This window comes from Carica papaya, chromosome 6, assembly GCF_054855325.1.
Source record: "Carica papaya isolate Zhongbai chromosome 6, ASM5485532v1, whole genome shotgun sequence".
In the NCBI taxonomy this organism is placed as follows: domain Eukaryota; kingdom Viridiplantae; phylum Streptophyta; class Magnoliopsida; order Brassicales; family Caricaceae; genus Carica; species Carica papaya.
This window is the reverse complement of record NC_142314.1, coordinates 28,624,022-28,650,522: the sequence shown is the minus strand read 5'-3', so window position 1 is coordinate 28,650,522 and position 26,501 is coordinate 28,624,022. Positions and strand designations below refer to the sequence as shown.

At 36.4% G+C, this 26,501-nt stretch overlaps 1 protein-coding gene across 2 annotated transcripts; it reads left to right on the top strand.

The window, feature by feature from the left end:
- Positions 1-26,056, top strand: LOC110812906 (protein LIKE COV 2-like). 2 transcript variants are annotated; one of them, XM_088206375.1, is made up of 7 exons: positions 1-300; positions 1,742-1,794; positions 1,890-1,999; positions 13,615-13,782; positions 17,729-17,826; positions 18,134-18,343; positions 24,936-25,062. In XM_088206375.1, exons 1-6 carry the CDS (start codon positions 184-186, stop codon positions 18,326-18,328), a joined length of 741 nt encoding a protein of 246 aa, XP_088062501.1. In that variant the 5' UTR covers positions 1-183; the 3' UTR covers positions 18,329-18,343; positions 24,936-25,062. The 2 variants fall into 2 exon arrangements, with proteins under 2 accessions (XP_088062501.1, XP_088062500.1); XM_088206374.1 differs by lacking the exon at positions 18,134-18,343 and adding an exon at positions 25,568-26,056 and having other exon boundaries at positions 8-300.
- The last annotated feature ends 445 nt before the right edge of the window (positions 26,057-26,501 follow it).

Below are 26,501 nucleotides of genomic sequence, written 5' to 3'. Positions count from 1 at the left end.
TTCTCCAAACAAATAAAAAAAAGCAAGCTTCCTGCCTCTTTAGCCTTCCTGCCTCCTTACCCTCTTCACCGTTTCCAATTTTCAGAAAGTTAGGGGAACTTCTAGTCAAAGTCTTCTCCTCGTCCCTCTCGCCTCGCCTCGATAATTATCTCCTGCAACTAAGAGGTAAAGGAAACAAAGAAAATGGCTCAAGAGAAGGAATCAACTTCTATTCCACTCAGTCAAGCTGAAAATGGCGGCCTAGATCCCGAGGATCATGCCAAGTCTCCACCTACCTCCGCTAATTCTTCTACTCGCGAGGTCCGCCATTTTAATCCCCGCCGTCCGTTTGTCTTCTTTTTTTCACACTTTTTTTTTTTTCAATCATTAAATTGCTGCTTATGAAAATTCATGGATCCACTATATTTATATATATTTTTTTCTGATTAAATTCAAAATTTCGCTTATATTAAGATTGCGCAACAATTTGATGACACAAGTAATGCGGGTATTTGGTTAATCTATCACCGACTATGATGACATTTATTGAAGCTGTTATGAACAATTGATAATCATATTATTGTTGTATGATGCATGTTTTCTTTTTAATTTTGATTTGTTGAAAAAGGTGAGGTTTGGTTTGAAATTTAGGTAATATGTGACTGATATCAAAGTAATTATGGAATTCTCGTGAACTAATAGGTATTTGACAACTTATTTTGCTGTTGGCTTGGAAAGTTGTTGGGTGCATTGCAGAAGTTGAAATTCAGAAGTTATTTACTAAGAATCGTCACAAATGAGTATAGATTAAAATTTTAAGGTGAGGAGAAGTTGACAAAGGCTTATTTTGATAATAGAAAGAGTCTTTGGAGGAACAGTTGTCAAGAGTAACTTGCAAGTTTTAAGTAGTTCAAAAGCATTGCTTTGTGCAAATATTAGGATTGAACTAATACTAAAAAATTATATGACCAACCATCAACAGAAAAAAAAATCACTATGATGGATGTTGCTGTCATAATCCACTTAAAATTCATGTCGCACACAATTTATATCTAGGTCTATCATTTTTCTTGACCATATCCTCTTAAAAGGCACAGATTACAATAGGTACCATTGCTGCACTCAAGAATTCAAACAATTATATTATTCAGTGGGAAAGTAGTTACTTCTGTCCTCAGCTTACATGCATAAAAGAGATGCTGGCATTTCTATTGTACAAATGTCTCGTGTTTGAATTAATCTGCCCTCATATATTATATCATGTTGGGTTTGATAAGATGTGAATGGTTGAGATAAATGCAGTGGTTTGGAATTTGAAATGCAATCATGAATGACTGGGAAAACAGTCCTCCTCCTCTCTAATGGGCCCAGTTTTAAAGTGGCTACATGACACCGATTTGGTAATATATACAGCAATCAACTTGTGAATGTATCCTTGTTGACCTATCTCATATCCATGATTGCATGCTGAATTGCGGTCTTTCTTGATTTTGTTCTGTGATTGAGAACTTCAACAACTTTTAATCTCTTGCTTCTCTTTCTCTTTTCTCTTCTTAACACAAACACATACATAATTTACCATAAGTTAGTGCAAACAGAGACACTATGATCATATACCTTTCCTAAAACGTTGCTTGTTTCTGTAGTAACCCACAGACTTATTATAGATAATTATGTTAGATACGTCGAAATTACATTTAAAAAAGGGGCAAACACTTTTATATCTGCACATCTCATTTTTATTTCATATTAATCTTTTCAGGCTTGCTGTTTTGTTCTTCAGAGTTGGGTCTCAAAGAAATTTATGACTGGATGGTAATTATTTAGATATTGCATGACATGAGCTAAGAGTTATCTCACTTTCTTTTGATCTCTGGATTCTGACATTATGATGACTTCCTAAAATGCAGTGTAGTTCTGTTTCCTGTAGCAGTTACATTTTTTATCACATGGTGGTTTATCCAGTTTGTTGATGGTTTCTTCAGTCCATTATATGAACAGCTTGGAATTGACATATTTGGTAAGGGTTAAATACAGTACTAGAGTCTTCTTGTGTATACTTGAAGTATATTTGTTCTTTAATGTTGTGTAATTTCGACATCTGCTGGACTTTTCGCTTCAATATGTAAACAAGTTTGTTAATGGTCGGTAAAACAATAACAAATGAAGAAGTTACTATTTGCAAACTTTTATTTTTTTTGGAGAAGAGACCATCTTGTTGCCTTTTCTGCAAAAGGTTTGTTTCTATGAAGAATTCAAGGAGAGAAAGATAACTCTTTACAAGGGAGATTACAATGTTTTGTTATTCCACCCTTTTGGCTTTTTTTGCTTTGGTTCAAGAATGGTGAACGCAAGCGTTCATGGATTTTCGTACATTTAGTTTTAGAGGCTGATTCACTTGTTCACTTCTTCATTTTTTTTTTTCAAATTGTGATATTCCTATCTACACCCTTGACCAACTTAGCCTTTAAGCTTTTTGTGTATTAGCTAGTGATCCGCAACACCTCATGTATCTTAGCCACTCTAGGATAAGAAGCCAGCCAAGTGGATGTGCTAGGGTTGGATAAAATTGGATTCCAAAAAATACTGCTGCTTATTATGTGAATTGTATTTTTAGGAACTGCAGTGAAGGTATCTTGGACTTGAGAAGGTTTTACGTTTGTGACTTAATTCAGAAATTTTTAATAAATCTTTAAGGCACCTTGTCTACTATTGCAAACATATTTTCTTAATTTTTATTTTTATTTTTATAGTAGGCTTATTTATTTTTTGTTGATGACTTCTATTTTGTCAATTAGAAGATGGCTGTCTTTAAATTGACAAGATTTTCAGTAAATATGGATGCATCTCTTTTCTCTCTTTTACTTTTATTAAATGAACACATATTAAAGAGGACTCTGTTTTCTACCTTCTGAAGGGATGATGAGTTTTATGAATAAACATTACATGTTTCTGTCAGGCCTGAACTAATAGTGGTTAGAATTTATTAAAAATAATTAGTTAGATCGTTTTAATTTGTTAAAGATCAGTTTCAATTAGTTACTTTTTTGCTATAAAAGGTTGTGTCGGAATGTGTTTTGTATCCAGAAAATATATAATTGAAATTTCAAACTTCTCTTTACAGTAGTTCCTCTTCGCTCTTTGTCTTCTTACTCTTTCTTCTTCCTAAATTCTAATTCTTCTCTCATCTTCTAAATTCTTTAATATTTTTTCATATATGAACTAAGTTCTTTTATGTTTCTGCTACTTTTTTTTGAGATAGAAAATGCATAGTATTATAAACAAGGATACCAAGGTAAATTCACAGTTAATTCTCTCTACAATATTCTGGCCGACAACACCACCTCTAGCACCAGATTGTTCCATCCAAAATTATTTAAAAATCAGGGGCATCTCCCGGAATATCTTTCTTTGCATGGGAAGCTGCCAAAGGTTGTATACTCACTATAGATAACCTTATGAAGAGAGGCATCATCTCTGTTAACAGATGCTACCTTTGCAAAACAGCTTGGAAACTTGTAATCATTTCCTTTTTGAATGCTCTGTCTCTCACAGGTTGTGGTCCACTGCACTTGCCCTGATTAGTTTATCTTGGGTTAGGAATGACTATGTACTTACAAAAATTTTTGCTCGGGAGGTCTTTGGTAACAACAGGAAGAATTTCAAACTCATTCCCATCACTATTTTTTGGGTCATTTGGAAAGAAAGAAACAACCACCTTTCCAAGGAAAAGAAGAAGATTTTTGGGTCATTTTAGACAGTTAGTTTCATTATTTTGGATCAATTATTTTGGGACATACCATTAAATGTCTAGATGACTTAGGCTACATTGTTGATATGTTAATCAACTTGTAAATTTTTTGTACACGGACGGTGCCCCTTTGGCACCACTAATCAATACAAACTCTTACACTTTTATTTCAAAAAAAAAAAAAAAAAAAAAAAAACAAGGATACCAAAGGGGTTACACCCATGTACAAAAAACTGTACAAAGTCAATTAAGAGATCAATGACATACCTAAAATCTTCTATCCTATAAATGTCATGACCCAATATTATCGAACAAAAAGTATTAAATTATCTATCCCTAATATTTACATATTCACCCTCCATCCCATCAAAAGCCCTAGCGTTCCTCTTTTTCCATATGACCCAAAAGAATAAATAAAGGAACAAGCTTTAGATAATTTTTCTTTTTACATATTTTCGCCCACGTCCACAGCCCATCCCTTACCATACTTGCCATAACTCATCCTTTACCGAACCTGCCATAACCCAATTAATCCAAAGAAGACAATACACCAAGCGCCATAAGTTGTACACAAATCGGCACCAGAGGAGAATATGACTGCAGGGTTCTGCAGTCATCTTGCATAAATAGCAGCGGTTTACCAATATCTTCCCCCTTTTTATGAGCTTGTCGATAGTCAAAATGCAACCTCTAGCAGTTTCCCATGCAAAGAAGACTATTCTTGGTGGGAACTTAGTGTTCCAAATCTGTTTAACCAGAAAAAGAGTAATACCAACTCCACCCCTCCTGGAAAGGTTATAGTATGACTTCACCATGAACTCCCCATTTTTCCTCAATTTCCAAATTGAACGATTGCTATTGCCATTTAGCTGAAATTGGGATAACAAATAAAGTAGAGACTCGTATTCTTCAATCTCCCAAATATTTAGATTCCTTGTGACACTCACGAACCAACTCCTACTCCCATTACCTTCAATACAGGCCTCCTCAACCTTCATGTTTTTCGACATAGCAATAGTAAAGATTCTTGGAAATGGAGTTTCAAGTTTACCGCTTATGGGCCACTTGTCTTTCCAAAATTTTATTTTATCATCTCTCTCCAACTTCCGCTCAATACAATCAATGAAATTATTTTTTCCCATATTTATCTTTTTTTATAACCCCAAACCATGCGGCCTAGACACAACACGAGAATCCCTAGCCAATATATCTGTATCCCACCGAGCCGCCACAATGCGCTTCCACATCCTCCGCTCCCTCATAAATCTCCATGACCATTTACCATGAAGTGCCGTGTTCATTTCAACTATGGATCTTATGTGTGTATATATATATATATCATCTATAAGTATTTTTTTTGTTATATGTGTAATATATTTTTAAAACAATTAAAATATTTTACACAATTTAATGCTAGTGTTATTTTTTCCTTCAAACAACTCTAAAAACCTACGAAAAGTTTTGAACCCAGGCCACACCCTCCCTAGTAGACATCTTCACATCCTCCCACCTCATAAGATGGTATTTTTTGCTGCCTTCTTCATCCTCCCAAAGAAATCTGCATTGAATATTCTCAAGTATTCTAGCAATTTTTGTAGGTACCATCAACGCAGACATGTAATAGATAGGAAAATAAGTCAACATACTTTTTATTAGAGTCAATCTACCACCCTTCAATAAATAATTCTTCTTTCATACTGTAAGTCTCCTCTTAGATAAATTGACCACAGGCTCCCAAGTTGTAGAGTCCTTTGATGTTAACCAAATCACTTAGAAAAAATCTTCTTTCTCTCTCTCTCTCTCTTTCTCTCTCTCCTCCCTCCCTCCATTGAACTCAAAACAAAACCAAATCTAAACTTTCTTCACAAATCCCCCTCTCTCTATCAAAACCCTCACCAATTCTGCAGATAAGGAAGCCTCAAAGCTCGGCCGACCCAAAAACCCTATGGGCATATCAAACAGTCTGAATAAGAAGTTCATTCTCATCGACAGCAAATCTTTTGACATTGCATGGGCAGGAAAGACAATGGACAAACTAAGAATCAACGAAAACGGGCACGGATTTAGGATCTCAATTCATCTGAATGTAGAGGAAGTTCATTGGCTTGTCGAAATTCTGAGAGATTAAATCTGGAATAAGGGGGGCTCAACTTGGGGCAAAAATCTCAACGGTAATAACCATTCTCTCAATTTGGCATTTGGAAGGAACAAGAAGGGTTGCTTCCTTGTTTTATTCGAGATATGGGGCAAGAAACACAAGAGAATATTTGTCCCGGAAGGAATCAAAGCAGGAGGGTGGTGGCGCATCATGAAATTGTTCTTCGAACTTGCCGAAGTCCCAATTGTAAACCCTTTCTTGGAGGAGACCAAGCAAACGTTGACTCTGCCTCCTTTTTTTGTGATACCACGCTAGACAGGATCCCCCATCCTGTCTCAAGCGATCATTCATGGGACCCTTTCTCAGTTAAGTGCCCACACTGCCATATGGAGCTCATCTTGAGTCCTAAAGTTACAACTGGGCGAAGAAGACTGTACCCACCCCACCCCAATGTCAGAATTCGTTTGAATTTCAAATGAGGTTCAGTAATCAAGAATCTCTGACACGCACAAAGAATTGTTTCCAAATTTTGGCTCAAACCTATTCTGTTGCGAATCCGGCTAGACCGGAATTCATGGTGAATAACTCTAATATGTCAAAGCCCAAATCCTCGAGGGCAGAAAAGGGCAAGAGAACTAATTACAATGGGCCTAGCAACGACACAAAGAAATTTAGAAAGCCCGGTGTCAAAGTCCCAAAGTTCAAACGGGTCTGGAGGCCAAAGCACCTGAACCGCATCAACCCCTCTCTAACAGGTAAAATCCCAATTACTATTTTTCGTTTGGGGGGCATTGACAGGGAAAAAGGAACTCAATCTGAACAGACCATTCCCAAAAAATCCTTGTGGGTACCACGCTTGACAATTTTTTACCCGATGAGTTCATTATTCTACCCAATGAGACCGAGGATGATTGCGACAAAAACATGTCATCAGGTGATTTTTCACCAATCTCCTCATCTCCTTCGTTGTCTGGCCTTGAAATGGTTCTTCTTCCTGAACCAGTGCCCTATATATCTCCTATCTTGACAGTTGAACCATGCATGGAAATGATAGAGTTGATAGAAGCTGTGAACCACTACGACGAGAAATTTCTCAACATGGGTTAGAAGAAATATTCTCAGAATTAGTAAACTCTTGGGGGTCACTTTCGAAGGCCGCGAAGAGCAAGTGATGACATTATTTGCCATGTTGGAAACAAAAACCCTTGAAAAAAAGAAATGCGAGGAGACAACCAACAGGGAAAAGAAAAAACCGATCGAGGGAGGATCCCACAAGTTGAAAAGATTGCATTTTTCTATCAATTATGAAGGGAGAAACAAAATAGGATCAAAAAATGGGACAAAGACCAAGGAAAATCGATGATCAACAAAATCATATTTTAGAATGTTCGAGGTTTAAATGATTTAAAGAAGAGAAATATCATCAAGGGGTGCATGAATCGATGGAAACCAGATTTGATTTGTCTACAAGAAACCAAAATACCAGTCATTGACAAGATTACGGTCAATAGTGTGTGGCGCTCACAAGATACTGACTGGCTCTATCTTCCGGTTGACAACATTGCTGGTGGTATCCTCATTTGTTGGAGATTAGACATAGTAGCATCTACTGGCTATATAAAAGGTGAAATATCTATCTTTTACTTATTTCTCAACAAGAAAAACTAAGAAAAATGGTCTTTCTCTGGAATCTACTGCTGGGGGAATACATCGGACAGAGAAAAATTATGTAATGAGCTGCTCCAATGTCAAGTTAGATGGGGGTAAATAGAGTGGTGGGTGGTGATTTCAACATGGTCATGCATCGAAACGAACGATCAGAGGAAAATTTCTCCGCTTCTGTGGCCCAAAATTTCAAAGATAATATCGACAATCTTGGGCCTGAAGACGTTCCTCTCAAAGGTGGAAAATGGAAATGGGGCAACCAGAGAGACAAACTTTCTTTCTCCAGAATCAACAGATTCTTGATTTCCACCAATTTTCTTCTGTCTATTCCAGGTCTCAATCAAAAGTTACTTTCTCGTCCCATTTCTGATCATTTTCGTATATGCCTAACTTCTGATGGTATCAAATGGGGACCCACCCCATTTCGTTTTGACAATAAATGGCTACTAATGAATAACTTTAAGTCTATGATCAGTATGACATCGAATCATCAATTTGAAAGAGGCACGACAAGTTTCAAACTATCTAAAAAGTTGATCAGACTCAAATAGAATATAAAATCTTGGACCAAAAGAAGAAAACGGTTCAAAAGAAGAAAACAGAACAAACGACTTGTTGAACGAATTGGCTGAAATGGATTTTCTGGCAAGTGAATCCGAGCTCCTCCCTGAACAAAACAAGAAAAGGAATAGCTTGCGTGAGGAACTCACTAATAGACTTCATATGGAAGCAGTATCCTGGAAACAGAAAGCTCGAGAAAAATGGATTAGGGATGGACACAATAACACAAAGTTCTTTCATTGTTTGGTGAACCATAGAAGAAGATTAAATTATCTGGAGGAATTTTCTGTAAACGGTCGCTAGGTTAGCAGTAATGAGGCCATAAGGGAAGTTGCAAAAACCACTTCAAATCCTTATATGTAGAATTTGTTGAACAAAGACTGAAACTCGACAACATCCATTTCAACAAGATAAACGATGCTGATAGATCAATCCTATTATCTGAATTCTTGGAAAAAGAAATTTTTGAACCTGACGGTTTTAACCTAAACTTCTTCCAAGAATTATGGTATGTGCTAAAAAATGATGTTCTTGATTTCTTCAATGATTTTCACAAGACTGACTCTTTTGTTAAATCGATCAACTCCAACTTCCTTGTCCTAATCCCTAAATAAGAAGGGGCTAGCTGTTTTGCCGATTTTAGAACAATAAGTCTAGTGGGCAGCGTCTACAAATTGCTTTCAAAGGTGTTGGCTAGAAGACTTTCTAAAGTTTTAAAGTCTATCATCAGGGATTGTCAACATGCTTTCGTTGAAGAGAGGCAAATTTAATGCCATTTTGATTGCAAATGAAGTGGTTGACGATCTTAACAGAAATAAAAGAAGAGGGCTGTTGTGTAAATTGGATATGAAGAAGGCGTTCGACAATGTTAGTTGGGAATTTATTGACTATAGGCTAAAGCGTTTTGGATTCGGTTTAAAATGGTGCAAATAGATTAAAACTTGCATCTCCACAACTAGTTTTGATGTCATGGTCAATGGTGGCCCTTCCTCATTTTTTAATGCTTTAAGAGGGTTGCGCCAAGGCGACTCGTTGTCTCCGTTACTCTTCATCATAGTTATGGAAGCTTTAAACAAGCTTATTGAGCAGGCAAGAAACTTGAATCTTATAAGAGGAATCAACATGGGTAAAGAGGAAAACATTGAGATCACTCATCTCTTTTTTGCTGATGATACCCTAATTTTCTGTTAGCCTGAGATTAACATGTTGCTTAATCTTAGATGCATTCTTCTGTGCTTTCAAGCTGTTTTGGGTTTAAAAATCAATATGTCAAAATTTGAGATGGTGGGTTTTGGGATCAACAATTATGTGGATCCTCTGGCTTTGGTTTTGAAATGCAAAACAACTTTGCTTCTCATAAAATACCTTGGGATCCCCCTTAGTGCGAAACATAAAGATCCTAAAAGTTGGGAGCCAATTATGGATATCTTTGATAAAAGCTTACTGGTTGGAAGAGAAATTTTTTGTCAAAGGGAGGGAGATTGACATTGATTAAAAGTACCTTATCAAACCTCCCAACATACTATCTTTCTGTCCTAACTATCTCTACAAAAGTTGCCAAAATTCTCGAAGGAACACAATGTAGATTCCTATGGGGAGATGAGGAAAACAAGAAAAAATTCAATCTTGTAAATTGGGAGGATGTGAAGACCCCCATCAGTTTTGGAGGCCTCGGGTTGAGATCCATAAGGACTTTAAATAAAGTCTTGCATGGAAAATGGGCATGGAGATATTGGAATGATTTTAATAGCTTGTGGGAAAAAGTTGTGGACTGCAAATGGAATATGAAGGGTTGTCTAAACCAGAATCTGTTGAACTGCAGCAATCATGGACTGAGCTTATGGAAGAGTATCTATAGTATGGAAAAAGCTGTTATGAAATGCTCTAAATGGGCAGTGGGCAGAGGAAATAAAATCCAATTTTGGTCGGACATCTGGTGTGTGAACAATAATCTACTATCCTGTTTCCCTCTCATTTATGCTTTGGCCAAGGAAAAACTTATGCTCATTGAGCATGCAGTTGACAATAGCACGGACAACTGTTGGAATATTGTGCTGAACAGGAATTTAAACGATTGGGAAATTGAGGAATTTGATAACTTGATGGCTATGCTGGAATTTATAAGAATTAGTGATAAAGACAACAAGCTGATATGGTCTTTGAACAAAAGTGGCTCTTTTAGCATCAAATCTTTCTATAACCATATTGCCGGCCAAAACAGCAGGTTCAAACAGGTTTTCCCAGAAAAAAATGATTTGGAAGGCTAGTGCACCCCGAAGAATCTCCTTTGCTTGGGAAGTCTCTAAAAACCATATCCTTACCATCGATAATCTCATGAAAAGAGGCATTGCTCTAATAAACATATGCTACTTGTGCAAGAGAAATTCAGAATCATGTAACCATCTGTTGCTTTGGTGCCCTATCACTTCTTCTCTATGGATCACAGTCTACGGTCTTCTTGGCATTCTTTGGGTTGCGGCTGGTATTGTCAAAGATAAATTACTTGCTTGGGAAATGATAAACAGAAAGAACAAAAAATTTAGACTCATCCCTCTTACTATTTTCTGGGTAATTTGGAAAGAAGGGAACAACAGAGCTTTTAAAGAAAAGGAAAACACCTTTAGCAATATTTTGAGCAAATGACTCCATATCTTTGGTTCCATTGTGTTAGATCATAGTATTACCCATTCCGATGATTTAAGGTCAATTGTAAATATGTTAATTGACTTGTAAATTCTTTTGTACATGAGTTTGACGCTCCCTTGGCGCCCCATATTAATATATTTTACACTTTTATCTCGAAAAAAATATTTAGATCCTAAAGGAATTCCAAGACATTTGTGTACCCTAAGAAGACATTTGCCAGTGTACCATCATCCACATGGTCCCCTAGCCTTACTAATTCGGACTTTCGCAAATTGATATTCAGCCCATATACCACTTGAAAACATAAAAGAATGCATCTTAAATGAAGTATCATCCTCTCCTCTGGTTGACATAAAATGAGAGTGTCATCGACAAAGAATAAATGTGACAATTCAACCCGTTGATCACCTCTGCCTACCTCCACCCCCTTAAATAGGTTCACCTCCCTATCTCTCTCCATTAGTCTACTGAAGACTTCCATGACAATAATAACTAGTAGCAGAGAGAGGGGATCCCCTTGTCTCAAGTCTCTGTTTGCTGTGAGAAAAGAAGAGGGACCACCATTTACCGTTATAGCGAAAGAAGTTGTGGTAATGCAAGACTTTATCCATTTTTTTCATCTATTCCTGAAGCCAAGCCTCCCCAACAATATAGTCTACAAACTCCCAACTCACATGGTCATAAACTTTCTTCATGTTGAGCTTGCATAGAACCCTCTCTCTCTTATCACACACGAGATCATCAACCACTTCATTAACCACCAAGAAACTGCATCTAAAATTAGTCTGCTCTTCACAAAGGCATGTTGACTCTCTCCAAGCACCTCACCAATCACCTTATATAATCTCTTAGCCTGAACTTTAGATACGATTTTGTAGAAGCTACCCACAAGGCTGATAGGCCAGAAGTCCTTTATATTTTTCGCACCCTCCACCTTAGTAATAAATACAATAAAAGTTGAATTGAGAGACTTTACGAAAGATCCCGACTCGTGTAGCTCGCTGAACACATCTAACAAATCACCTTTGATCACATGCCAGAACTCCCGTAGGGATTTCATATTAAAACCATTAGGCCATTAAATATCTCCTCTTCCGTGAATTCCTGATGAAATCACCTCTTATATTTCCGCTACAATATTTCCTTCTTTATTTCTTCACGAAGCAGGACAGGTTCCTGAAAAATTGGTGTCAGAACCATTCAAACCTCAGTGATCATGATTTCTTTTTCTACGTGTTCCTTCTCTTTGCTCTTCTTTCCTTCCCCATTTTTTTCTCCTCCCTCTGTTTCTTATATAATAGACTTCAAAACACATATAAAAGTGTTATCATGAATGTAAAATCAAACTCCCAAAATGATTGGCAAACAAAGTTTCAATTATGAAGAGAGCTAATGCTAGTGGGAGCACCTAATTGAGGAATTGAAGAGGACGTCGCAAACTAGCTGCAGTTTTCCCTTCCATCTGCATCAGCTTCGCTCTTTGGGAGTTCCTGAAGCTGGACAGAGCTTTGATTGGAGCAGGAAGCTGCTCTAGAAAAGACTAAATGTCCATTAGATTGCAAAGCTGAAGAGATGAAGATGATGTTGCAGTCAAGTTGTTGTTGCGAACGTTTGTTGGACTGCAAAGTTGAAGAGATGAAGACGATGTTGCAATTGAGCCATCATTTTTCGCTCAACCAATATCAGCTTCGTCGACTGTGAGTTCCCTGACAACATACTCTACCATTATTTCATCTTTAACTTTGCTTAAAAGATTTCACCCATAAAGAGTTCTGATATATCTTCTTTTGAAGAGAACTATGACGCGGAACAGGTGATTTCTTCTTCTCAAAGACGAAAGCAAAATCGCTCAGCTGTTACTGCTTCATCAGTCGTGAGTCTACTGTTATCATCCTCCATCGCTGGCTCTTCTCCATCCTTGCTAGGACAAACTTCATCTAGAGAGAGCTATGGTATATGCTCTTTTGGAGTACCCTCAAATTCAACCTTTTTAACATTCTCCAAAAAGAGAGAAACAGATGGAGTTCCTCCACATAAAGAAAAGCACAAGGAGCAATTGATCTCTCTTTGGAATAGGTATACTCTCAAAAACGAGACCCAACAGCTATAATCCCATTCTGTTTTTACCAAAATCTGGTCAAGCTTCCCTTCAGGGTCCTTTTCTACCTCCATTTAAAGAAGTGGTGGTGGGCTACACGTAAGTTGAGAGAGAAGGCCGGCTTGCTGAAATTCCACTTAGTGAGGTCACTGCATATAAGATGTTTGCGAAAGTTCAAGAAGAAAGAATTGGTCTGAAATTCAGGTTGAGGTGAAAATTTTTGTTGTGGAGGATGGTCGTTTTTCTGGAATCAAATTGCCTTTTCTGAAAGTAATAAAACCTTCCAAAATACTAGTTAGGTTGTTTTAATTAGTTTCTATTAGTTACTTTTTCTGCTAAAAAGATGTTGGAATGGATATTGTATCTAGAAAATATATAACTGAAATTTCATACTTCTCTCTACAGTAGTTCCTCTTTTCTCTGTCTTCCTTACTCTTTCTTCTCCCTAAATTCTAATTCTGCTCTCATATTCTTGTAAGTTCTTTTCTGTTTCTGCTGCAATTCTTCTTCCTTTATTTCTTCAGAACTTAGGACAGGTTCCTGACAGCTTCTAAGAGCAGAGAGAAACTGTCACTATGTGTTCTTCAGTCAGTTCTCTTTTCTGTATCCTCAATTTGAGTCTCTTAACCTATTAAATTTGCGAATTGGAATGAATACGAAATGATAACATTTTAGTATGTTTGTTGCATTGTTGCATTTTATTTTTGTCTTACTTGCTTATCTGTTTATTTATCTTCTGGATCTACTTGGTCATTTTCACGGGGTTTTGACAAATTTCCGCTGTTGCTGACTACTCAAATGTGGTCTATGGTGCAGGACTCGGATTTATCACATCTCTTCTTTTTGTACTTTTTGTTGGTATTTTTGTGTCATCGTGGATGGGTGCAACTGTCTTCTCAGTAGGGGAATGGTTTATAAAGCGAATGCCATTTGTTAAGCATATCTACTCAGCATCCAAACAAATTAGTGCAGCAATTTCCCCAGGTTATGGCTTATTAATGATGTTAGTTCATGAATGATTTTTTTTCTAATTTTAAAAAAATTAATGGTTTTAATTCATGAATTTCATTCTAGTTTTCCTGATTCCTATTGTAATAGTAAATACATAAATCCTTGTGGATATTCTTGGTCGGCCTTTATACTCAGCCTCCAAGCAATTTAGTTCTGCAAATTCTTTAGGTTATTGCATAACAAGTATTTCTTTTCTTGAACACCATTCTAACGTTCCTAGTGGATCAGTAAGGTGCCTGAATACTTGTGCACGCATCTTATGCTTGAAAGCTCTGAGTCATTGCAATACGCATGTTCAGTCATGGTTATTGCAGGCTGCCATACTACATATGCTGTTTCTAAATTTGTCGTTGGGGCAAATATAATATGCAAGTGCAACTTGATTTACTTTTTGGATTCTTAAAGTAAATGAAATATTAATATAACTAATGTTCAATTTAAAACCTATGGCAGTTATTGATGTTGGACAAAGGGAGCATGAACACAATACTCAGAGAAAATTAACAAAGAAAAAAAAGTAGAGGTCTTATATCCCAATGATTAATCAGTTTCTCAATAATTTTTATGTAATAATTACGAATTTGAATCTCACCTAGTATGGAATTTTCCTATTTATGGAGATCAAACATAATTGAAAATAGGAAAACTTAAGCTTTCCTAGGTGATCTATCTAATAGAAAAAATAAACTAATAAATTGAAGAATCTATAATAGAAAGTAATTAAGGTACTAACAAAAAAAATTATGAAAGACTCATACCAATTATGAGCCTATACTTAATAGTTCCTATAGCTAAATGCTCTAAGAAATATATGAAGATTTTAGAAATATAAATATGTTAAGAAATATTTATAAGCTTTCTCATGGTTGTTGCCTTGTTATATTTTTTATGTAAGACTAAGAGAGCTTGAGCACAATGGTTAGGAAAATTTATTAAGAATCACGGTTGGAGATCTCAAATCTCAATAATCAAATTATTATTTTTATAATAATCATATGAATAGTCTGACAAATAACTATGTTGTGGTATCATATTTATAGGTCCTAGATTACAACCAAAATATAAATTCTTAAGTGTACCTAAGCATTCTACTAATAGGAAAATAAACTAATTAATTGGGAGAACCGACAATTGATCATAGCTAAATAAGTTCATAACTAAATATGAACTAAGAAACTTAATGCCACTAATTAACTTATAGATACTAGTTCCTAGATAAACTAAATACCTTAACAATACATAAACATTAAGATTACTTTATTTAAAAAAAAAACATTAATATTACATAAATATATCTCATTGTCATATCAAAATATGCCTACTTTAAAATCTTCTTGTTCTGCATAATTCTTCCTTGATAAAAGCTCGAGCTCGAGTTTTTGAAGTAGAAAGAATATCAAGGTTGGAACTTGTCTTTTTAACAATTAAAGCTTTCGAAACTTGAGATTATTGTGAGACAACAAAAACGCTTCCAAGTCAAGGTTTTGAAGACAAAATTCACAAGAGGAAAAAATAACCAGACTTTCCTTATTGCTTTTAGGAGCCAAAGGAACTTTTTGAGTAGTATCTTCAGGTGAAGCCTCTTGCTTCTTAAAAGTAACAGGTATATTATCATTTTCAATCATATCACTGCTTGCAACTAAATCGAGATATCTACAGGTGACTCAACTTGTGTAATAGATATTACAATATCTTTCATAGTCTCCTTAGTTGTTTATCTATCAACTTGTTATCATTAGTTGGATGGTCAATGGTGATTTCCTCGGTTACCATTTATTAACTTGTTCTCACAAGCTAGATCAAAAGTGGGGGTGATATCATCTTGCACCCCCCTTTTTTTGAAAGCGATCAACTTGCATCCCCTTGGTGCTTTTGTCTAGACAGCCCCTTGATGCAAACAATTTTATTGCCTATATCAAAAGCAATTGAATCTTATTAGCACAATTTTTGAGAACTAACCCATGTCTCCTATGTATGAGAACGGGGGAAACCTTTATGTTATCTCTTCAACATTACGCAGGATTGGAGAGAGCAACTCTATTGAGATGTGCTTTCTTCTAAAAGAGTGATATAATCTCTTCTATGTATGAGAGAACAGTTTTCCATTGAGGTCAGATAGATCTCGAGGAGTACTTAACATTTCTAAAACTAATTCGTCACTGCTAAGATCCATTATCACCAGATATAGTCTAATTCTTACAACTATTTCAATAATTAAGATTTCTTCTATGCCTCATCCAGTAACTCAATAATTTAAATGTACAAACAATTAGCTTAAGAACATTTTTTTTATCTGTGAAATTGTAAAGAATATCTGGTGCCGTCTTTCTAGTTAGCTTCCATATGCAGTAAGCAACTTCAAGTTTCAAATGAATATCAGAATGCTTGTGAAGTTGATCACCATCCAAGGCTTTTACTAATGGAGTAAAGTTCATCTCACATTGGCTCTTGATAAACTTTGAGAGACAATACTAAACTTGGTTCTAAAGATGGAGCCCACTAATTGAACAAGGAGCATTAATAAGCATACAACCAATTTCTATAAGCCATCATTCAAGCCCTTTATTGCATGATGCTATAACATCACCAGCACTATCTTCATTTTCTCTTCCATTAATCCAATTGGAAGACTTAACATGCATTTTAAGTAAAATAACTTCGGTGGAATACATGAATAGACATCAATTCATTTGAACAAATTATCAACCTGCCAAAAACTGAGTCTAGAATGGTAATTCAGCAAACTAACCTCAAGAGGTGAAACAGCACACCCAAGAACCTTGAGAATCAGTCTGAAAGTGTTGAGCATGAGCCTAGCGATAGCTGAACAGGATAAATCGAAGGATTGGGTCAAATTGAGTGGAACTAGTCAATAGAAGTCTTCAAACTTCCGCAACCCACACATATTGGTCAGCACTTGTTAGTCAGACGTTGGCTCCTAGCGAACTTTCAATGTTGGTTTTCTAGCAGATGATTCATTTAGAGGTGTTGGGTTGCATCTGGTGTCAATGTTACTCCTGACAGTTGGGGAGGATGAGTTCTTGCAAAGCAACTGTGAGAACAAGTGCTAGCCCCAGAATGCTCTAGTTTTTGGAGACTGGGAGCACTCAAACTTGGTGGAGGAGCCAATTGGACCCCTTCGAAGCCAATGGAAGGGGTAGTGATGACCACCTCATGCTAGTGGCCGGGATTGTGTTGAGCCGACAGTTAATATGATGCTCCTCTGATTGTTGGAGACTGATTTATGGTGTATTATTTATTTATTTTTGGCAATAGGGTGGTTTTGTGAAGTTGGGATTAGAAAATCAGGTTTGTGTATTAAATCGAGTTTAGACTCCCATACCAATTGATGTAGGACAAAGAGAGCTCGAGTATAATCTGTAGAGAAATTAAGATCTAAAGTTGGAGTTCTCAAATATCAAAAATCAAATTAGTAACTCATTATTTGTATAGTAATTATATGAATAGTCTACCAACTACCTAAGTTAGGATACCCTATTTGTAGGTTTTAGATTACAATTAAAGTAAAAGTTCTTAAATCTCTTTAGGAATTCTACAAATTGGAAAATAAGCTAATTAACTGGAATAACACCATCAATAAACCTATAGATACTTTTTTTTTTTTTTGGGGAAATGAATAAGTCTGTAGATATTAGTTTCTAAAAAAGCTAAATAACTCGATACATAAACATTACAACTGCATAAATATATTTTATCATCAAAATTTGTCCGCTCTATTCTACATCAATTTTCTTCTTGAATATTTCATAAATGCCGTAGAATTGGAGTTAGTTTCATAATTTAGTGCTAATTGTTATGAAAACCCGTGGCATCTGAGTACACTCTCTTTTTCCGTTTGATATAAAAAGTAGAGTACACTGGCTTTTAGACTAATATGATTTCTATATCTTCTTTACAGATCAGAATACCACAGCTTTTAAAGAGGTAGCAATTATACGTCATCCACGTGTTGGTGAATATGCTTTTGGTTTCATCACATCCACTGTCACTCTTCAGGTACTTAATATATGTGGATATATCTATGTATATATTTATATATGGACAATGTGTATGCATATCTTTTCATAGGAAAAGAAGATATATATTACCTTCAGGTACTTACAGTTTTTCCACTATATCTTCTCTTGCAAGTTAAATTGGTTAACTTCTTGTGAAGCAACTGTCAAATAATTTCTTTCAGCAAAACAAAAATGTCAAAGAATGTAGATTATACTCTTATTACTGCTTAATTGGTTAAAAGAAATAGATGCATATAAACATTATCAAAAGCAGAAACAGTCTCACAAACATCTATTTGACACAGGTGTGCATACACAAGAACTGCTATTCCACATCACTACATCCATATACGTCATACCATGGACTGCAGTGTTATTTTTTCTTTCGGAAAATTAACTCACACTTCCCTAGGAGATTGATTGTTGGACCTCAATCTACAACCCACTTTATTATGAAGTGTTACGGTTCCGGGTCTGGGATCTGGTTTTGGGTCTGTTAACCATAAAATCTTGCAGTAAGTGAGAAGCTTGTTTATTTGATTTACGGCTTTGATAATTTATATTTAGTGCTTGTTAAGCAAGATCCTCGATCTGTAGTGAATAACTGTAATAAGACGGTGAGCTTTTTACTTTTCTAAGGATCTAAATTGATGATTTCCTAGCCAAAACCAAATACAACCCAATGTGAAAGGCTAAGCCAAGGATAATCGAAAAGTCAAAGCCAAAAGAGAATTATATCTTAACATCCAGCTAAACCAAAAAGTCACAGGAAGAAGCTACAGTTGCTTTAGATTGCTGTTTCTCATGGATCCTGTAGTGATACGCAAGACCAGTGAGCCAGTTGGGCTTTATGTTCTTGAGCTTAACATGACTTTCCTCCTTCGAAGGTGATTCTCCTCAAGAGCACCAACTACATATACCCTTGTATACAGATTGGAGTTGCTTCAAAGGAAGCTTCTTTGGAAAGAAGATTGTCTCAGTGAGTATGAATTTCAGGTTTATGTGTCTAGAGTTGCTGGTCTAGTACAACCTGAGGAGCAGAATATTTTGCTAAAATGGACAATGGTTAGGTAGGTATAAGGAAGCCATAAAAAGTTACCAAAGGAAGAAGGGCAAAATGGGAAATAAGTGTGAGGAAAGGGGATAGTTTTGTACTTCAACGAAACTCTTTTTTCATTTTGTTTCATTCCTTTGTAACCAAAGGACGCGCCTAACAGAAAGGGGTGCCTTCTTACCTATATAAACAGCTCTCCCAAGGGTAGAGCGCGTAAGAAAATTCAAATAAAATTTCCGTTCAAATTTCTCTTGCACTCTCTTGACTCTTTCTCTCTCTATTTTCTCTTTTGTGTAGCCGGAAGTCCCGAACCATGAGTAAAATTCCTAACAAGTTGGTGTCAGAGTCGTTAGAATCTAGTGAAACCTATGCTTCCGTAGCATCGCAAACTCGGTCTAAAGGAAAGTCAGTTGTGATGGAGCAACAAAAGATGCAGCAGGTGGAGGACTTTGTGAAGGAGGTCGATCAACAACTTATGAAATTCATGACTGAGGTTTACGAATCGCAATGCAAAACCAACCAACAATTCAACCAACAATTGTAGAAATGTTACACGGTGATGCGTGAATCAACGAGTCGAACAACCAAGCTGATCACTCAAGCTGGTTGCTATGGCGAAATGAGGAATCCCTTGTTCTCCGGCAATGCATGACACTGAGAAAATACCTTAACCGACCCGCAATCGGGCGATTGTGAGCCCGCCGATGTCCTTACCCAAGGTGGAAATCTATCGGTTTAGCGGAATTAATCTGAGGCTGTAGATACTGCGGTGTGACAAATATTTCTTGGTGTGTGGCACACCAGACAGATAAAAGGTTGAGGCTGCTTCCCTGTTTTTAAAAGAAGGCACAGATGTGTGGTACCTAAGTTGGCTGGCCAAGAATGAAGACTTGGAACGAGAAGGGTTGTGGAAGAGCTTTATCACAAGCTTGGTGGAGCGGCTATGAAGTTGAAGAGTTTAACAAGCTCGTAAAAATCTGGATTTTTTTTGGAGTATTAGGAACAGTTCAAGCACTTCAGGGTTTTGATGATCTTGGATAACTCAACCCTATCGGAAAGATTCTTTATATCGAGTTTCATCAATGGCTTGAAGCTAGAATTGCAGCCTATAATACGGTTGCTTAAGCCACGAACACTCAACTAGCATTGGAGCAATCTCTGCTTGAGAAACAATCCATCATTGAGATGTTTGGAAGTGCTTCTTTCACGAGAAATAGAGAATTGGAACATTTCTAGAACTCTACCCTCAAGAACTCACTAAAGGAGAATGAAGTAAAGAGAGCAACCACCTTCTATTACAAATGCGTTGAGTGCTACTCTCCTGGACAATGATTCAGACCCAAAATTGTGATAGCTGTGGAAGGGTTTATTCCACTAACGGGAGGATAGGTTTTGACCGAGTATATGGCTATAAGAAAATAGAATCACAGAGGAACGCTCTCCATTCAGAACATTGAAGGAATAACCGCCAGTAACACACTGAAAGGAAGGGGAACATTGGAATGATATGGTGTTTTGGTCCTTTTAGGCAGCGGCAAGTCACAGTTGTTCCTTGACGAGAATGCTGCGAGATGATTAGAATAAGATAGTAGGAGTGGAAACCATTGACAGTGATGATGGTTAATGACCAAAAGATCTCCAGTATTATCGAGTCTCTTGATGTTTCATGGATAATGCAGGGATACAAATTTTACTATAATTTTTATGTAATTGAGTTAGACGGATATGACATGATTTGGGGGTTGATTGGATGAAGTAATTCAGTCCATGGTTTTTAATTTTGTCCATGCCACTATTAAGTTCCATTGTGGTGACTTGTTAATAGTTGTCGAAGGAGGAGACAAACGTGAAAGTATGTCCAATTTAGAAGGGCCAATAGTACAAAATGGTTGAAGCAGAAGCGATCTATTGGAGGAGGGATGGTCTTTCTGGTAATGGTTATGGAATCAAAGGAAACGACAACTAAAGGGTCGAATGAAGCGCTGGAGGTCGAATGAAGCATTAGGAACCTTGTTGGAACACTACAAGGATTCGAAGAGTCCCGAGGCCTACCTCCACCCAGGGTCTTTGACCACGTCATATCATTGAACTCAGAAAAGGTCAACCGTGAGCATACATCCCTACATATATTCCTTTCATTAGAAGAATGAGGTAAAGACAGATTTAGAAGATGTTGAAACGTTTCATCATCCGCCCCAGTCACAATCCTTTTTCATCTCTGGTTCTACTAGTAAAAAAGAAAGATGGATCTTGGCGGCTTTGTGTCAATTACAAGGAGCCCAATTCCTTCAATGTGAAAGATAAGTTCCCTATACCAATCATTGATTATTTACTGGACGAACTCCATAGAGCTATAATTTTCTCAAAGTTAGACCTTAGATCAGACTTGTACTAGATAAGGGTAGGGGAGGAGGACATTCATAAAACAACCTTTAAAACACACCAAAGCCCCTTTGAATTTAAGGTGATGCCTTTTGGCCTCATCAATGAACCGACAACTTTCCAGGCCCTCATGAACCATGTCTTCAAGGCATTCTTCCATAAATTTATCCTAGTTTTCTTTGATAATATTTTGGTCTACAGCTCAAATGAACAAGAGCATTACAAGCAATTGGAAGAGGTATTTAAACTATTAAAGGTCCATAAATTATATGCCAAGCAATGCAAATACTGATTCGTCCAAACGGAAGTGGAATTTTTGGGTCATATCATCTCCCAATAATGAGTGAAGACAGGCCTGAGGAAGATCAAAGCTATGGCAAATTGGTCCCCACCAAAAACTTTGATGGAACTCAAAAGGATTTTTGGGTTGGACAGGTTACTAATTCATTCAACATTATGAAATCATCATAAAGCTACTCACTGATTTACCGAAAAAGGGTGCATCTTAGTGGAATATGGATGCCAGCAAAGCTTTCCAACAACTAAAGATGCCATGACCTCTAGTCCACCGTTGCACCTGTGAAAATTGGAGATCCTTTTACAGTGGAGACTGATGCCAATTACAAGAGTATTGAAGATGTTATAATGCAAGAAAAAAGACCCCATAGCCTTCATTAGTAAGGCATTGAGTTTCCGGAGTCAATCAAAATTTGTATATGAGAATGAGCTCCTGGCAGTGTTATATGCAGTGAGTCAATGGCATCATCATTTGGAGGGGACTCAATTGGTCATCAGAACAGACTAAAGAAGCCTCAGGTATCCCCTAGATCAGGGAGCATCCTCCATGGTCCAATAGAAAGGAATAGTGAAGTTGGTAGGATTGAACTACACCATTTAGTATTAGCAGGGATCGACCAATTACGCGATATATGCCTTTCAAAAAAAAAAAAAAGAGGGATGACTGAAGCATAGGCCCTGTACAATGTCACCAAAAGGACTCTGACATGGATTTCCTAAGTACTCAACAACTACATCAGTTTCTCCTTTCTTTAGCCACTACTTGAGGAACTACTAATATCCCCTGGTAGCAGACCTATATTTAGTCTACATCAAGGGATTTTCTGTTACAAAGGCAGGTTGGTGATTGGAGATAATGACGAGCTGAAAGCCAGACTGTTGTATCAAATGCCACAATTCAGCTGTAGGAGATTACTTGGGAATTAAGGCACCTATTAATGTGCAAAGCAACACTTCAACTGGTTGGGTATGAAACACCAGATTAGTAAATGGATTCAACATTGTGACATGTGCCAATATTGTAAAACATGGAAGGTTTTTGCTACTCTGTCTCCTGCAACCTTTATTTAGTCTATGTCAAGGGCAGGTTGGTGATTGGAGATAACAACGAATTGAAAGCCAGATTGTTGTACCAATGCCATAATTTAGCTTTAGGAGGCCACTTGGGAGTTAAGGCACCTACGAATGTGCAAAGCAACACTTCTACTACTTGGGTATGAAACACCAGATTATTAAATGGATTCAACATTGTGACATGCCAATATTGTAAAACAGGGAAGGTTTTTCTACCCAGTCTCCTGTAACCTCTACTAGTTGCATCTCAAGCATAGAGATTCATGTGTCTCTGCATTTCATCGAGTAACTTCCAAGGTCAGAAGCCAAGGATAACATACTGGTGGTAGTAGACAGCTTCACTAAATGCGGTAATTTCATATTACTGCACCACCCTTTTATAGCTCAAGGGATTGCTCGACTATACATGAATACCATCCACCAGTTCTATGGAGTTCCACAGATCTTGGTCTCTAATAGGGATAAAGTATTCACCAGCCCTTTTTGGAGAGAGTTGACGAAAGTCGTGGGTACAATCTTGCATCTCAGTTCCATTTACCATCCACAGACGGAGAGCCAAACGGAGAGACTAAACCGATGTCTAGAAATGTATCTTAGGTATATGGTCCATCAACAACCTAAAAAATGGACAAAATGGCTGGTGGCTATTGGATGGTGATATAACACTTTCTATAGTTTGAAAATGACTCCCTTTCAAGCTTTATACAGTTATACTCTTCCCTATTTCTAGGACATCATTGATCCACACTCACCCGCGCAATCAAGTGAAAGATTCATATCAGAAAGAGATAAAACTAATTGGGTAATTAAACAACACCTGTTTAGTCCACAACTCTGTATCAAACATTTTTTCGATGCTCATATAGTGAAAGGAGTTTTGAAGACCACGATCTTATGCTACTCAAGCTCCAACTTCAGGCAATGGTCGATCCAAAAGGGTGAAAGTTCCAAACTGTCCCCAAGGTTCTGTGGTCCTCTTGAAGTTGTGCAAAAGGTAGGACTAGTAGCATATAGGCTCAAATTGCTCACATCCTCGTGTATCCACGCACACGTCTCTCAGTTAAAGAAGTACATTACTGGTGACGACGTTAGGGTGGAAGATATACTAAGAAACAGTTGGGATGGTGTAATTAGTGTCCAACTTGAGAAAGTGCTCTAACACAGAACCATTCTTCTTCCCAGTGATCACAAAATTGGAATGAGTCCTCATATCATGGGAGGAACTTCACAGGATGTCTGCACTTGGAAAGACTGAATATATTTGTAAATAATTTCCAGATCTCAACATTGAGGATGAGATTGCCATTCTAGGGGCAGGTACAATGAGGAAGGCGTTGAAAATGTATTAAAGGAAGAAGGGAAAAATGGGAAATAAGTGTGAGGGAATTGGGGGGGGGGGGAGGGGGAGGGGTGGTTTTGTATTTCAAAAAACTCTTTTTTCTTTCTGTTTTATTCTGTTGTACCCGAAAGACATGCCTAATAGAATGACGCATCCTCTTGCCTACATAAACAGCTCTCTCAAGGGTAGAGTGCATCAGAAAATTGTTAGTAACTTAACATAATATAAATATATTCTGTAAGATGAAAGTCTTTTACAGAATGATGAAAATCTTTTAGGTGGAAATCATTTTAAAATAAAATTGAAAATTTTTAGAAATTAACATAATATAAGATTCTATATGTAAACGGCTTACATCCCCATGGTGTTTTTTTTATATATTAACTTTTTTCATCTTAAAAAAATGTATTCTATATGATGAAAGTCTTTTCCAGAATAATGAAAATTGAGCTACTAGAGAAATTTATGTGAAATTAAAATAGTACCATTTCGAATTCCATCGAATCAGTAGAATTTGAAATATATTGTTTTAGTTCTACTTAAAATTTCACAAAAGTTTTCTTTATCATTATTCACGAAAGTTCATGATCTTCTAATTGAAATATTGATTTCTAAATAGATATTTTTTCTTGAAGTTGTTCATTTTTATCCAAACTTATCATGAGGATCATGCCTTTTATTTTAGCCCTATTGCTTGTTGATACTAGCATGTTTTCTTGCTTTCTAGTGTTTGAGGCTGGTAGTATAAACTTTATAGTGTAAGAAACTCTTGGTTGTGATCGTTCAGAATAAGTAAGTATGGTTCGTCTGGGATGACCACAATAGTTACTTGTTGTTTGGCTCCTATATGGATTCCATTTTGTCCTTTATTCTTATGGATAGAACTAGGGCAGTTGTTTCTCACTTTTTCCCTTTTTCTCTTGTATCTCTGACTTTTCTTTAACTATTTTGTCTACTGCAGAAAGATGACGAAGATGAAGAGCTATGTAGTATATTTGTACCAACAAACCATCTGTATATTGGTGATATATTCCTTGTTAATTCCAAAGATATTATAAGGCCAAATTTGTCAATTCGAGAAGGCATAGGTATGTTCTATCTTATTGCTAAGAATATTTTTGCTTTGCTAATTGATATTATTGCTTTAATATTGCAAAAAGGAAACTTGTCTCTAGAGAGAGAGACAGAGAAAAAAGTAAACTTTATTCCCAATTTAGGTTTTTGAATTCCTCATATATATATATACACATACTCTTCATACATATATACATATATATACCGTGTGTGTTTGTAAATTCTTTCTTCTGATAAAGGTGAAATATATGCCAGTAAAAACCAATAAAATATCTGGGCTAGGAAAACTACATTAATTTCTCCTGATTTGTCATCAACCTAGCTGATTGTGGTTTATCAAATATAGAAACTTTTGATGTTGTTCTCAAAATATGATAAAATTGCTTAATAATATGTATTTGCGTCTAGCAGTGATGAAATATATATTGTAAAATGCTTTGATATGGAATATATATTGTAAAATGCTTTGATATGGCTTTTTACCTTTCTTTGTACTCGTGCTGTTTGGCAATGACGCAGAGATCATTGTTTCTGGAGGAATGACAATGCCTCAAATCATTTCTCCTATTGAAAGAGTTGCTCGGCAAGGGGAAAGAATCCCAATGAACAGAATGACATAATTCATCATCAAATAGGCATATATGCCAGGCATCGGTAATTACTTGAATTGCAATTGCACAATTCATTCACATAGGAAGGTTTGTTCTGGTCGTGGGTTGCTCGAAATAGAAAGATAAAACTACCATGTTGAGTTAGATTTTGTAAGTAACAGCAATCTAGTCTATTTTAATTTCGATGCGGCATACCTTCCGCAAGTTTGTATTCTATCATAAGAAACAACTTTTTCAGTCTAAAGAGAGAGGAACTCTCTCTCTCTCTCTCTCTGACTCTATGAGAAAAGATTCATTAAAATTTATTTGTAGTGATTAAAATTTTATTATTCTCAAGAATGGATGTAGTGTTGATGATTCTTCTTTCGTAATATTATAAAGGATATATTACACAGTATTTGTATTGGTAACAATACTTTTAAATACATTGTGATGATGAAAAGTAATTAATAGGATCCAATTGCATTTGAGGAATTTGTTTAAAATATAGAATACATTTACATATTTATGTAGCCTTTTTGGGAACCCTTAGTATGTTTGATGAATAAAAAGTTCATTGATGTTTTTATTTTTGTAGAAAACAAAGTTTTATAATGTTTGAGGTATCTATAAACCTGTTCGGTATTGTGAGTCATGAAAAGTACCCAGCTAGGAACCTACTCTCAAGTTGGATTTTCTTGTTGCCAATATAACATATAAGCATTTCAAAATTCGGGGCAAAGCTTGGTGACTTTTTAAATTAAGAGAGTGGGAATAAAGAGAAGAGTGTATGCTATATATGGGTAAAAATTAGGAAACAAAAGGAAAGAGATCTATTTGCCAAATTTAAAAATAAATGAGTA

Coding starts and splice junctions, on each gene's coding strand:
- LOC110812906 (XM_088206374.1), top strand. CDS start 184: ATGGCTCAAGAGAAGGAATCAACTTCTATTCCACTCAGTCAAGCTGAA. Junction 2,000..13,614: donor GCTTGGAATTGACATATTTG/GTAAGGGTTAAA, acceptor TCTATGGTGCAG/GACTCGGATTTATCACATCT. Junction 17,827..24,935: donor CATCCACTGTCACTCTTCAG/GTACTTAATATA, acceptor TGTCTACTGCAG/AAAGATGACGAAGATGAAGA.